General features: G+C 38.2%; 1 protein-coding gene across 5 annotated transcripts in view; it reads right to left on the reverse strand.

Moving 5' to 3' along the window:
- GPD2 (glycerol-3-phosphate dehydrogenase 2) overlaps positions 1-12,897 on the reverse strand; it is a 220,100-nt gene that overhangs the window by 25,343 nt on the left and 181,860 nt on the right. For all 5 annotated transcript variants that reach the window (XR_009257520.1, XM_058715227.1, XM_058715226.1 and 2 more), the window contains exons 7-9: positions 11,016-11,180; positions 10,042-10,186; positions 2,913-3,106 (exon numbers count right to left, since the gene is read on the reverse strand). Coding sequence is in view for 4 of the 5 variants with exons in the window: in XM_058715227.1 (XP_058571210.1) it covers positions 2,913-3,106; positions 10,042-10,186; positions 11,016-11,180 (504 nt within the window). In the remaining variant the exon portion in view is untranslated. The remainder of the gene's footprint in view (positions 1-2,912; positions 3,107-10,041; positions 10,187-11,015; positions 11,181-12,897) is intronic.

Here is a 12,897-nt window from a genome sequence, read left to right on the forward strand (position 1 = left end):
GTTAGATTTCTCATCTTACTGCATTTGAACTTTAAGAAGCTGGAAACTGTCAACAAAGAGCTCTCTGCTCTTGAATTAATTTTATTTCTTGCTCCAACAATCCAAACTTCCTGCTCTTAGGGCCCAATATCAATCCACTTTTAGCTAATATGGTACTCAGGTGAATGCAAAATGTAGCAGGATTCGTTAACAATAATCATTTATACATTAAAATACAATCATATCCAGAGGCAACTGGATGGCTCAGTCGGTTAAGCGTCTTGACTTCGGCTCAGGTCAAGATCTTATGGTTTGTGAATTAGAGCCCCACCTTGGGCTCTGTGCTGACAGTTCAGAGCCTGGAGCCTGCCTCAGATTCTGTGTTTCCCTCTCTCTCTGCTCCTACCCCGCTCATGCTCTGTCTCTGTCTTTCAAAAATGAATAAACGTTAAAAAAAAAATACAATCATATCCAGATGAAAGTCCTCCTAGATTTCAAAAGAAAGTATCTAGCTAAAATTACATTGCATTTTGAATACTTGAATATGGATATTAAATAAGGCATGACCATTTCCCAAATAACTGTGTGCGTGTATATGAGTGTGTGAGAATACAGACATTAGTCACACAAATTTCAGTTATGAGCGTGTATTATACCTGTACCATTATTGTAGATCCCAGAGACGTCACTCAAAATTAAAATGTATCCATTACTTGAAATCAGAAGAAACTACCTCTATACAATATGGATCATTCAATTAAACCAGGAGAGTCCCCTGAACAATTTTTTTTTAAGGAAGTTTGCTTGTTTATAAATGTGTGATCACATGATGATAAAAAATCCCTTGGGGAAAAAGGATTCATGGACTTTAGTGAGTCACATCAAGAAGAAAATTGTGGCTTTGTATGTCCTCCACTTAAGCCAACATTATAGAAGATTCCTGACACAAAAAGATGAAGACTATATATTTTTCAAAATCTAAAAATTTCTACCTTAATATAAAAAGATTTTCAAACTGCTACCAGCTTCAAAAACCCTGAAAACACCTATTACTAATTTATTTCATTTCAACCCTGTATTGAGGGGCATACCAGATAGACAACAAGCTTTGTGGCTGAATAAAGAATCCTTACCCTCAAGGAGCTGCAAGTGAGAATACACCTTAGACTCCTGCCTATACATAACATTGTGATATACTAGACCACCGTTCTACAAAAGTCTGGTGGTTTCCAAAGTGGAAATAGTATTTTGTCAAAATGAGAAGGTGGGGGAAAGGGCATCCCAGAGCAAGGTTTCATCCTAAACAAAGCATGAGGTTGAAAAGTGCACGAACTGATTTGGAGGTGATAAGACCACAGAAGGCACAAAGGTGGAGTACTGAATATAAACCTGCAAAGACAAGTTGTGGAGAGCCTTAGAGATAGTTTAGAGCCAAGCCAGATGGCTTAGAATTTCTCTGAAAGTCAATGAGGAACATCCAAGGGATGTTTTTGAGCAGGGAAGTGATGGTGAGAATGGTGTTTCAGAAAGAGGGTGCTGATGGAAGGGTGAGACAGGGTGGGAACGGGGACCTGACCTTGGGAAGCCAGTTAGAAGGCCAGGGCAGCTGCTTGAGTGAGAAATGACATAGGCGTGACCAGGACAATAAAGTGAGAGGGGATTTACAGGGTACTGCAGAGTGAGCACAGATAGGAACTGGACTGAATGTGCAAAGAGAAGGATCCCCAAAGATGAGAGGGGCGCCTGGGTGGCTCAGTCCGTTAAGTGTCCAACTCTTGATTTTGGCTAAGGTCATGATCTCATGGTTGGTGAGTTGAGGCCCTGCATTGGGCTCTGTGCTGACAGGGTGGAGCCTGCTTGGGATTCTCTCTCTCCTCTCTCTCTGCCTCTCCCTTGTTCTCTCTCAAAATAAATAAGCATTTAAAATAAATTAAGACTATTAAAAAAAAAAAAAAAAAAAAAAAAGGCCAGCATGCTATTTCTGGCTTGGGTGACTGGATGATAAGGCTATTAACTGAGATAGGAAATAGAGAAGGACAATGTTAGGAAACTTCAGGAACTAGCTGGGATTAAAACATATTCATTATATATATGCAGTGGAGAAAATACTATTAACATCCAAACTAAAAGTAAGTATGCCCTAGTTAGCATGAAAAAGAAGTTAACTTTGGCTCTTTCAATTAAAAAAAAAAGCATACTGGGGCACCTGGGTGGCTCAGTCAGTTAATCTTCCAAATTCTCCTCAGGTTGTGATCCCACGGTCTGTGAGTTCGAGCCCTGCATTGAGCTCTGTGCTTACAGCTCAGAGCCTGGAGCCTGCTTTGGATTCTTGTGTCTCCCTCTCTCTCTCTGCCCCTCCCCTGCTCACATCTGTCTCTCTCTCTCTCTCTCTCAAAAATAAATACACTTTTAAAAAAATTAAAAAATAAATTAAAAAAAATAAAAAAGCATACCTATCCTACTTAGTTAAATCCACTGTCAACACTACTTTTCATATAGAAAAGCTCAAGAAGCTCTCAGATTATATAGCTCTATCCTCTCATTTTTGATTAATTATTTCCTAAGGATATCCTGTATCTGTAAATCAGATCTTCCTGAACTCTAGAAATTAAACTGCAATGCAAACATGTCATGCTCTTCTCAGAGAGCACGAGTGTTTAGAGCTCATGTATGGCTTGTGTACAGCCATTAGAGATGGTCAGAAAATGACTGTGTGAGGTTCGTGTGGATGTAGAAAGCAGGGGGGGACCAAGCAGCTGCTTCACATTGTGGTATAATTTGGTCCCCATAAACCTTCCAGAAGAAGTGGTCAGTACAGAAGAGTCAGGTGTGAGGAGGACTCAGACCTTAGATGTGGCAGTTACCAGTAAGAGCTGGGATGGGCCGGGTGATAGAAAAGAAGGAAAACAAACTCAAAGGAATGCATAAGTTACCTTCAACATCACAACTCAGGTAGTTACGCACTTCGTTCAAAATGAAATTGATATCTTCTTCCGAAGGGATGGGATGGTGTGTAATATCCGTTGGAGTGTCGGTAGTGCCGGCTATTGTCATCTTTTGCCAGGGTAAGAAGAAAATTACTCGCCCATCGCTGGTTGCTGGGTCAAGCAGTCCCATGCTCTCTGGGCTGATGTAAAAAGAAGGGTTACAGATTTCTGAAATTAGCAGAAGTTTAATCCTTAATCTGCAGTCTAAAAAACTACTTTATTCACTAATTCTCATAGAAGCAAACGAGAAACACATGAACTATTACTTTAACTGCCGATACTCTAGCCTAGAAATTCCTAAAAGAAAAAAAAAATAGTATTGGTAACAGAAAAAGAAGGGAGCATGTGTGATATTAAAACTCACAGCTCAACCAGCCCTCCCCATCTCAACAACGCAAGGTTAATTAAGAAAGTGGACTTCACTTTCCAATTGTTTGGGTTTTTATATTCTTTGGACCATTCACATCAGATAATGTCAGCGGGGATAAGTGTCTATAATTCCTTTTGTGATGGTGAATTAAGGATTGCTCTTCAACCTTTTTTCAAGTCAATGAAAAGTATTTTCCTTGGACATTTGACATTTGACACATCTTTCAGTGGAAGGTCTCAGAAGTACATGAGAAAAGTGAAGGCTCTAAGTTTCTAGCAACTAAAATGTGATCAGAAAAGTTCTTTACTTCTTTGTACCTAGATGAACTTACGCCACTTCACCAAATATGAAATTTCTTACTTTACTTCAATTTTATAGAAATCTCAAGAAGTGCATCAATGAGAAAAGGGCTGGGTTTTCTACTATTACATAAATAACAGTGAATGAGGGCAAGGTCAAAAAAGGGAGAGGAATATCTTAGCAACGACAGTCTTTAAACAGACATAAGAGGCTAATGTATTATGCTATTAAATCAAGGTTCGAAGATGCCTCTTTTGACAGATTACATAAAATCTTCCCAAATATGAGTCAATAATTTTCACTTACACATACTTAATATTTTAAAACAAAATTATAAAACACACCAGAAATAATAAGCAACTAGAAATATTAACAAAACCTGTCCAGTTGTCTCATTAAATCAGAAACTATTGTTTTCATGCATTCATGAACCATTCAAAGAAATTTGGAGAAGTTGAAAAAGGGGTGGGATGATCTTAAAGTGTCATGTTCAAACAGTTAGGCCCTACCAATCTTCAGAGAGCTGTTTCAGTCTGACTGAATTCTCATAGCAAGCCAATGTTAAAGACATTTTCAGCTTCTATTAATGAAATTTCTTAAATAGAAAACACAATTCCATTTGGTTTAAATAAATTTCAAGAAGTCCCTCCTATACCCGTAAATTTAAAAAAAGTGTAAACTTTTTATGTTTATCATTCCTCTGAAAAAACTTAAAAAAAAAAACAACTCATATTGATTCAATTGTATAAGGGTGAGGGCCTAACAAGTGCTTAAAAGTAAACAACAATAATTTATTTCATGAAAAAGAAATCTAGGGATACCTGGCTGGCTCAGTGGGTAGAGCACGTGACTCTTGATCTTGGGGTCTTTATTTAAACCTCATGTTGGGCATACAACTTGTTCAAAAAAAAAAAAAAAAAGAGCTACAAAATTATTTGAAAAAAAAAAAAAGAAATCTATAGTCAGCTTAGCATATGCATCTTCTTTATGTAAACCACAAAGAGTGTAAGGCTTTTGTTGCAAAGACCCATGAGTCCCATGAAATGCTGCCATTTCTTTTTTTTTTTTTTTAATGTTTATTTTTTGTGAGGGAGAGAGAGCAAGCACGCAGGGGAGGGGCAGAGAGAGGGGGAGACACAGAATCCAAAGCAGGCTCCAGGCTCTGAGCTGTCAGCACAGGGCCCGACATGGGGCTCGAACTCACCAACCGTGGGGTCGTGACCTAAGCTGAAGTCAGATGCTTAACTGACTGAGCTGTGACTGAGTACCGGAAATGCTGCCATTTCTACAGAGCCTTTGTAGAAAGAACCACTGTCTACAGGATCCGTGAGAGACACGGAGAGAGTGGGCCACAGTCCTACTTAACATACGCAAAATGCATCAGAGAAGTGGGTCAATCATTTAAACCTTCAGCTAAGATTTCATCTTCATTCAGGGTTGAAGGAAATAATTTTACTTTCATTTTTATATATTGAAAACTATAAGTATCGAATATTTTATATTTTTTTCTTTGTGTTTCTCCTAAGACTCTCTTAAAAAAAATCTTAAAAGACACTAATTACGTAGTTTGTAAGCAACTGATTTGATCCTGGGTTAATATGCCCTTACATTAAATCAGTCACTTTGGGGCTGGGAATTAACTCATTCAGAGTTCAAGCTTTCAATCTGATAAATAGTACCATGTTGAAACAAAAGAATAAACCGCATCTCCTAACATTTAAGGAACAAATTATATGTTGGTATATTTTATGCATGATCATTTTATAGAGCAGATATCATATGAGGTACTTAAGTAACTCAATAAACCCGACAAAATTTTGCATAAAATTATTATATTCAACAACCTAGACATGAAATGCTAATAGGAAAGCACAACTATTGAATCCTTTAAAAAAAACTTCCAATGCAATAAAAGCAGTTTAAAGGGTGAAGGTGATGGTTACCAACACACGCATAACTGGATCCTGTAGAGAATCAACTGCTTAAGTGAAGACATATGTGTCAAACATAAAATTAACAAGCACAGAGGGAAGACAAAGCTAGTAATGAATGGTATAAAAATTTAAGAATCCACTTGGAAATACCTTTCATCAGTTCTAAATTACCTAATTCATACTCTCCCTTAGGGAAACGTTTGTTTTCTTATGAAGGATTAGTTCTGCAAGGTCACACTAAGGTTTGAAAATGGAGAGCACCTGTAGTGATGGTCTATACGCGACAGGGACACGTAGGTCATTCCTCAGTATGTCTGATTCACTGACATCAGGAGGAAAACCACGCTGCTAATTTACGTGTGCATCTAGGATTAAACATAATGAACATTTTTCTCAAGCAGACCACTGCCTTCCTCAAGTACCCTTATTTCAACTGAAATCAATTTATTGTTAACTACTTAGCAACCAGTGTTAGAGCTAACAGTATGCACACAGCAATACAGAAACAACAACAACCATCCCCACCACAACAACACCCCCCAGAAACCTGACTTCTTGTCAGGGGTAAAAAAACACCTATAGGTAGAAGGAGGAGATGATTATTTTCATGTGTGTAAAGTCATCGTGCATTGTGGCTGCTTTAAAAAGAGCATCTAACCGCAACTCTGATGGAAATTTCAGGTTTGTTCTTCATGTAAAAACTAAACAACACCTTTAAAATTAAATGATTTCTGTGTTCTGGGTTTTTGGAAACTGAAATAATGCAAACAAAAAAAGTCTGCTACCATGGCACATGTCTTTGAGGGTCATAACAAGGTTAACAAATGCCATAAAGATACTCCCAAAACAGCCCAACACGACATACACATAGTCCTTGCCTTACATTTAGCAGCCTACACTCAACAAGTCAGTGGCTACTGGACTCACTGCGTATCTAAACTGATCAGGTTCTAGTGGAAATGTTAGACCTTAAGGTGCCACCACCCAGTGTATGGGGCAGCCCCAGGAGGTCTGACTCATCCTTGAGGGCCAAGTGGAACCCTCGAGCTATAACTGAGTGTGACTGACTGATGAGCCCAGGCAGTCATTTCAGTCTGACATCTCCCAGCCCCACCCAAGAGAGTGAATTGATATGGAGAGCAAAACCAGCCCTCTGGGATGGCTGCAGGTCAGGGCTAGAAGGGAATAAACCCTTAATCCAGGCCAGTATCCAAAACTAAGGAGCTCATCTGCAGCAGACCCTGAGCAGGAATTGGGCTGCAAACCACTCCCGGAAGGTTTCTGACAGGAGGTATAGCGGTTATAGTTCAAGGTGCTAAAAATGGGGACATTAATTCCTCCCAAAGTAGCATGAGATCACTTACTGCATCTGAAGCAGGCCCAGCTATAACTCACACGTTCACGATTTATGGGGAGGTGCCCTGAAGCTAATGACAAATTCTGGGGATTAAGAAAGGCATCCTGTTTTGAAAATATTACATCCAGGTGATATATATTTATATTTCTTTAAAAGCACCTATCTACTCTGTTATTAGCGTATTATAAAGTTTAGTACAGAACTATATGGTGTAGCATTACCTCTTTCATGTAAAATGTTTAATAGGATAGACATTTGTGCAAGTATGAACACACGGTTTTACAGAAGCAATCATAGGAAGTGTTACTGATTACCAGAGAACAACTGAAATGGGGAATAAGGCAGGGGGGCGTGAGAAAGAAGAGAGAGGCTCTCACTTTTCCTTTTGTGTCCTTCTATTTTCTACAGCGATTACTTTAACGCACTTATTTTTATATACATGGGTTATCTGAGCAATAAACTGAAGAATCATATTTTGTTTTCATAGTTTCACTTTTCTATATCAAAAATATCCCTTATAGGTGTTACATTGAATTTTAACTTTAAAAAAAGCAACAATCTCTATTTGGTCAAGTTAACACAAAAAAGTTAGTAGGATTCATTCAGGAAATATTTACTGGTCACTATTAGACACTGCATGAAGAGCAGTCAACAAAATAGATACAAAGGATCGCAGGATCATTGTCAAAATGTATACAAATCAGGTACTACCTTGAGATAAGGAACCAGAAGCTGAAAGAAGTAGCTTGCCAAGGCCAAACAGTCTGTAAGAGGTAAAGTGGTGAACATCAAGTACTACATCAAGGTATCACCTTAATTTACCCCCTGTCTCCCCATTTTAATGATGGGCAAACTAAGGTTTACAAAATTCAAATGGCCTGCCCCAAATGATATCTATTAAGTGGCAGAATTAAATTAGGGAATAATGAATCCTCTGACATCGCAGGACAATAGTGAAGAAAACATGAAACATAATAACACACGAGGATATACTGAATCTACTAAGATCTAAACAAATATGCAAATGTGTGTGTCTGTAGCATAGGTCTTATATCCATAGCCTAAAAGATATTAAAGAAAAAAACCCCTCCAAAAAACCCCTTATAAACTAGCTGTCTTCGCATATTTTTAATCTAATACAAAATAGATGCATATGATTATGAATGAAACTATTGTTGAAAACTTCTCTATATACAAGAAACATTTGCATATTTACATGTATTTACTTCTCTCCTTTTCATTTAACAAAACTCCGGTTCCAGATTTTAAAACTCTATTAAGTACTGCTACATAAAGTTTTATTATCAAGACTGAAACACCTTGCTTTCTTTAGTCCTCAATTAAAATACTAATGATGGTCTACTTATCACACATAGACATTTAAAAATGAGACAGAAATCTTAGAAGTTGGTGGATAAAAAATGAACTTTCATATTTTTTTTAATAGAAGTGTAATGTTTTTCTTGGTAGAAGTGAATTTGGTACAAATTAGGTGTATCCTGGAGTCTTTTTGGAAGATTTGGTTATTGAAAAACTGATGAAACAGCAGCATCACATAACATAGCAGGATAGCATCCCAGGAGAATGTAGATATTAAACAAAATACAGATTCTGTTCATCCATTTAATCAAATATTAAAAGACTGATATAACTTTACAGAAATGTATTAAAACATGGAAGAGATCACTCTCATCCTAACCACGTTACCTAGAAATTACCACCTTTAACTGTTACCCATAATCGTATTACCTAGAGATAATCACCGTTAGTATTTGATGTATTTCCTTGTAGTCTTTTTTTTCTATATTTACGCAGTGTTGAGATCACATTACACATTTAATCTTACATCCTTCATTCTAAACTAACAGGGTATCGTTACTGGTTTCCTAAAACATTAAAGTTATTTATAATTACAAGTTTTAATGACTATATAATATTCCCTTGTGCAGATATGCCACAATTAACTTATCCATTCTATTAAGGTTAGCACTTAAGGAGTTTCTAATATTTCTCAAGTATAGATAATATCATAGTGAATACCAGGAGCATAGATCATTACTCCATACAAAATTACTAGTTTGCCTACTGGATTTACCACATATGGAGATAAAAATGGTATGTTCCATACTCTCATCATGGTTACATGATTTTTTTCCACAGAAGTCTTGAAATGTCCATGAGATCCAATTATAATTAATTTCTTAACTAAAACCCTCTAAATGTTTCTTTTTTAATTTGTTAAAAATTTCAAAAATATAATAAAAAAGAATAGTGCAATGTGCCCATCAGTCAAGTTCAATGAATTTCAGTGAATAGGTATCTTTGTTTCATCTCTCTCCCTACCCATTTCTCCGACAATTATCTTTGTTAATATGAGAGATCAGAAATCACATCCAATTTGACTTGCTGTGACAGTTTTCACAACACATTTCAAAAGTCATAAACATAAGAGTACACGAGAGGTCCTCATGTTCAGATTCTTCATAAGCCAATTTGAGTATTTATAAAATTATGTTTTTAGTGTTTTAATTAAAATATGCCCTTCGTGGAATTTTTTTTTTTTTTACAAAATTTACCCTTAATATTTTAATTAACATTCAAAAACACTAAGGCGTATTTTCTAAAGGTGAGTACACTGAAGAAAGTACAATAGATCCCAAATCATTAACCCCTAGAAGTGAGTATTGCCGTAAAAGCTAAGAAATTCCCAAGTCTGGATTGTATTTTGTGTTTTGGAAGAGTTCCTTTGCTTATTTCTCCTCATTTTGAACAGGAAGCTAGACCATCCAGTAAGAAAAGTGGGCTGAGGGGCACCTGGGTGGCTCAATTGGTTAAGCTTTGGAATTCAGCTCAGGTCACGATCTCAGTTTGTGGGTTCGAGCCCCGCATCGGGCTCTGTGCTGGCAGCTCGGAGCCTGGAGCCTGCTTCGGATTCTGTGTCTCCCTCTCTCTCTCTGCCCCTTCCCAGCTCGTGCTCTCGCTCTCTCACTCTCATTCTCTCTCTCTCAAAAATAAATGAAGAAGCTTTAAAAAAAAAAAAAAAGTGTGCTGAAAGAATAAATGCAACCGATTTCCTGTCCCCCTTGCAAGGGTGCCGAGTTGGCACACAGTTACCTGTAATAACCAGGCATCACAATGTGGACACCAGCGCTCGGCTGGCAGATAGCTGCGGCGTTCTTATCATCCATTTTGCGCACGGTGTCTGTGAAAGGTCCCGTAGCATTGATAACGCATTTGGCTCTCACATCAAATTCCTGCCCTGTGAAAGAAAGCAGCATCAATCACACACCCCATTTGTTTCCCTGCTCACCGATGCTTTGGGTTATTAATTTACCTATAAACTTAACCTATGGCGAAGTACACTGTGCACCACACGAAGGGACACAAGCAGCCAGAGTTACTGAAAAGCCACACAAAGGGCTTGCATCCGAGTTGGTCTACCCAACACAAGTCCAAATCGAAGAAAGAACGTGCCACTTCGTCATCTCGGTTCTCAGTCTATTTTGCAAAGTGCCCGGCATCTGAGCGCCAAACGTGAAGAAAGCCGGGTGAGTAAATAATCCGCTTTCTCCCTAAAACTCAAATGTGTAAACAGCGCTGCCGTGAGACAACATAGGTCTCAGTGTTGGTTTTGTTCAAGGAAACGAGGTGATTGTGAAGCTCTGCCTACGTGGCCACAGAACCAGGACAAGAATGGAAAATCCAACCAAAGGTAAAGTGATTGACTCTAACGATGTATAAATGCACTGCCTGTGTCACTTACTTTGAAACTTGGCATGCTTATTTAATTTTATTAATAACATGTTTTTGTCCAGAAAGCGGAATACCTTCCTAGCTGTGGGAATTTTGTGGGCATTTATTATTATCATTATCATTATTGTTATTTAACACAAAGGGGAAAAATTGCCAAGTACCACAAGGGAAAATTTTCATGTTAAACCAGTCATTGTTGACAATAAGGAATATAATTAATATGACTCTGAAATCTGGCTTAAATAAAAGAGAAGTGACAGAAAAATTATGATTCAGTCATTACATTGGCGAGGCAAGATGCTAAGAAAGACCTTCCCGCTAGGGCCTCGGCATACCTGTGAGCACGTCCTTACACCGTGCACCGCTCACTCGCTCTTTCCCCGTGTGGGGGTCTGTCTTCTTGAGCAAGCTCACAACCTCCATGTAATTGGCTGTGGCAGCCCCGTACCTGGCAGCAGTGAGGGCAATGGCAAGGTTCATCCGTGCATCGTTGTGTTGTCCTGCAGCAGGGGAAAGCATCAGAGGAGGGACAGGAGTCACCTCGAGCCACAGACTGGTGGAACAGAAGTGTGTCACAACAGATATGTCACATCTGTCCCTGTCACCCAGAATCTACATGATGGCTGGTCAGCTCTATAGGGCATGATTTAAAAATACATGGTCGTTCTCGGCCAGGCATTTACCTGCCATTTCACCAAGTGCACTTTTGTATACCGCCGAAAGGGCAAAAAATACCCCTTTCGTACGGAGCTCACATCAATTAGCTGAAAGTTAAGAAGTAAGTAATTATTCTCGCAGCTCGGGAACATATGTACATGTCAGACTTTTCCTAATACAGACAACCCGTATGCACGAAAGTGAAGCAATTCAAAACCTCAGAATATTTGACACCCCAACTGGTGTTGATTAACAATTTTTATGAGTATGTGCTCTATCTAATATCAAGAGCTTAATCCCCCATAGAGCATCTCTATGCATTCTATAAAAGGATTTTTCTTGGTTTGATTCTTGATCAGAGCTCCTTAAAATGTAACATTTTTTTTTAATCACACATAAAAGGTAAGAAATTAAGCAGGGCAAAATTTAATTACAGAACAATTCCTACCTGTATTGTTAAAGATTTATTGCTGAAAAATCCTAGTTAAAGAAAACTAAGAGGGAGGTGAAGGGGGGGGGGGAAGATGATTAATCACTTTAAAATACTGGCATCACTAGAGACGTTTTCTATTTATTATTGCCAGTGGAGTTCACGCTGACCAGGAAGAATTACTCTACATTGCAGGGGCCAGGTTCTCTGTGCCCTGAATAATTAATTACTCAGGGCTAGATGTATTGAATCAGGGTTCAAATTCCCACACACTGGGATCAGTTCTATCAAGATAATACTGATAAAGGGATGAATTTGTAATGGATATTGTTGTTGATTTATGTTGCCAGCATACCAAACATTTAGTATAAATGGTTTATGTAAAGTTTCTTCCTTGTGATTCCGCCTGTGCAGGGCCAGAAGCCCTGCACAGGTAATCTGTTCCAGCTAAAAGGGCAAAGTTATAAAGAGAGAATCAATGACTGAAGATTCTGCCACCCCTCCCCACAAACATCTTATTCTAAAACTGCTGAACTAATACAATCAGCCAAGAGCCTTTCCCTCTCCATTAAGTTCTCTATCAGTAGAGAACATACATTAAACTTCAACATGCAGAATAAGGGGCTATTTCATCCCAAAATTAATAGAATGAAAGTAGAGGAAGAAAGGAAAACAACAGCGGCGGTAGCTGAATTCAGTGGGAAGAAAGACTGGTAGCATTTGTATCAATTTCAACTCAGTTTGACTCTAAAGTTGCTATTAAAATAGCAGACACATTTAAAGTTAAGTCTAAGAAACCAACTTCTATTAATGTAGGGCTCATTTAAAATTGGAATATGTTCCACCAAGTTAAATGCATGCAAACAGACCAAAGACACTGAGAATTCCATTATAGATCTTCTCTCTAAATTAAAGAGAGTACCCATCCTATCCAATCCTTCTGGGAGATTTATGTACCTAACAATGAAACACCCTATGGGCAGTACAGGAAATCCAAGCCATGTTTGTAAGGTAGCAAGCCTCACACCCCACCAGGTGTGCCTTGATTTACACACTGGACAAGTCTCTGGAAAGCCATGTGTATATTAACTCTCTTAAATCCTACACAGAAGTCACTATTTTCAATAGTG

Source organism: Neofelis nebulosa, chromosome 2 (genome assembly GCF_028018385.1).
Source record: "Neofelis nebulosa isolate mNeoNeb1 chromosome 2, mNeoNeb1.pri, whole genome shotgun sequence".
NCBI lineage: Eukaryota > Metazoa > Chordata > Mammalia > Carnivora > Felidae > Neofelis > Neofelis nebulosa.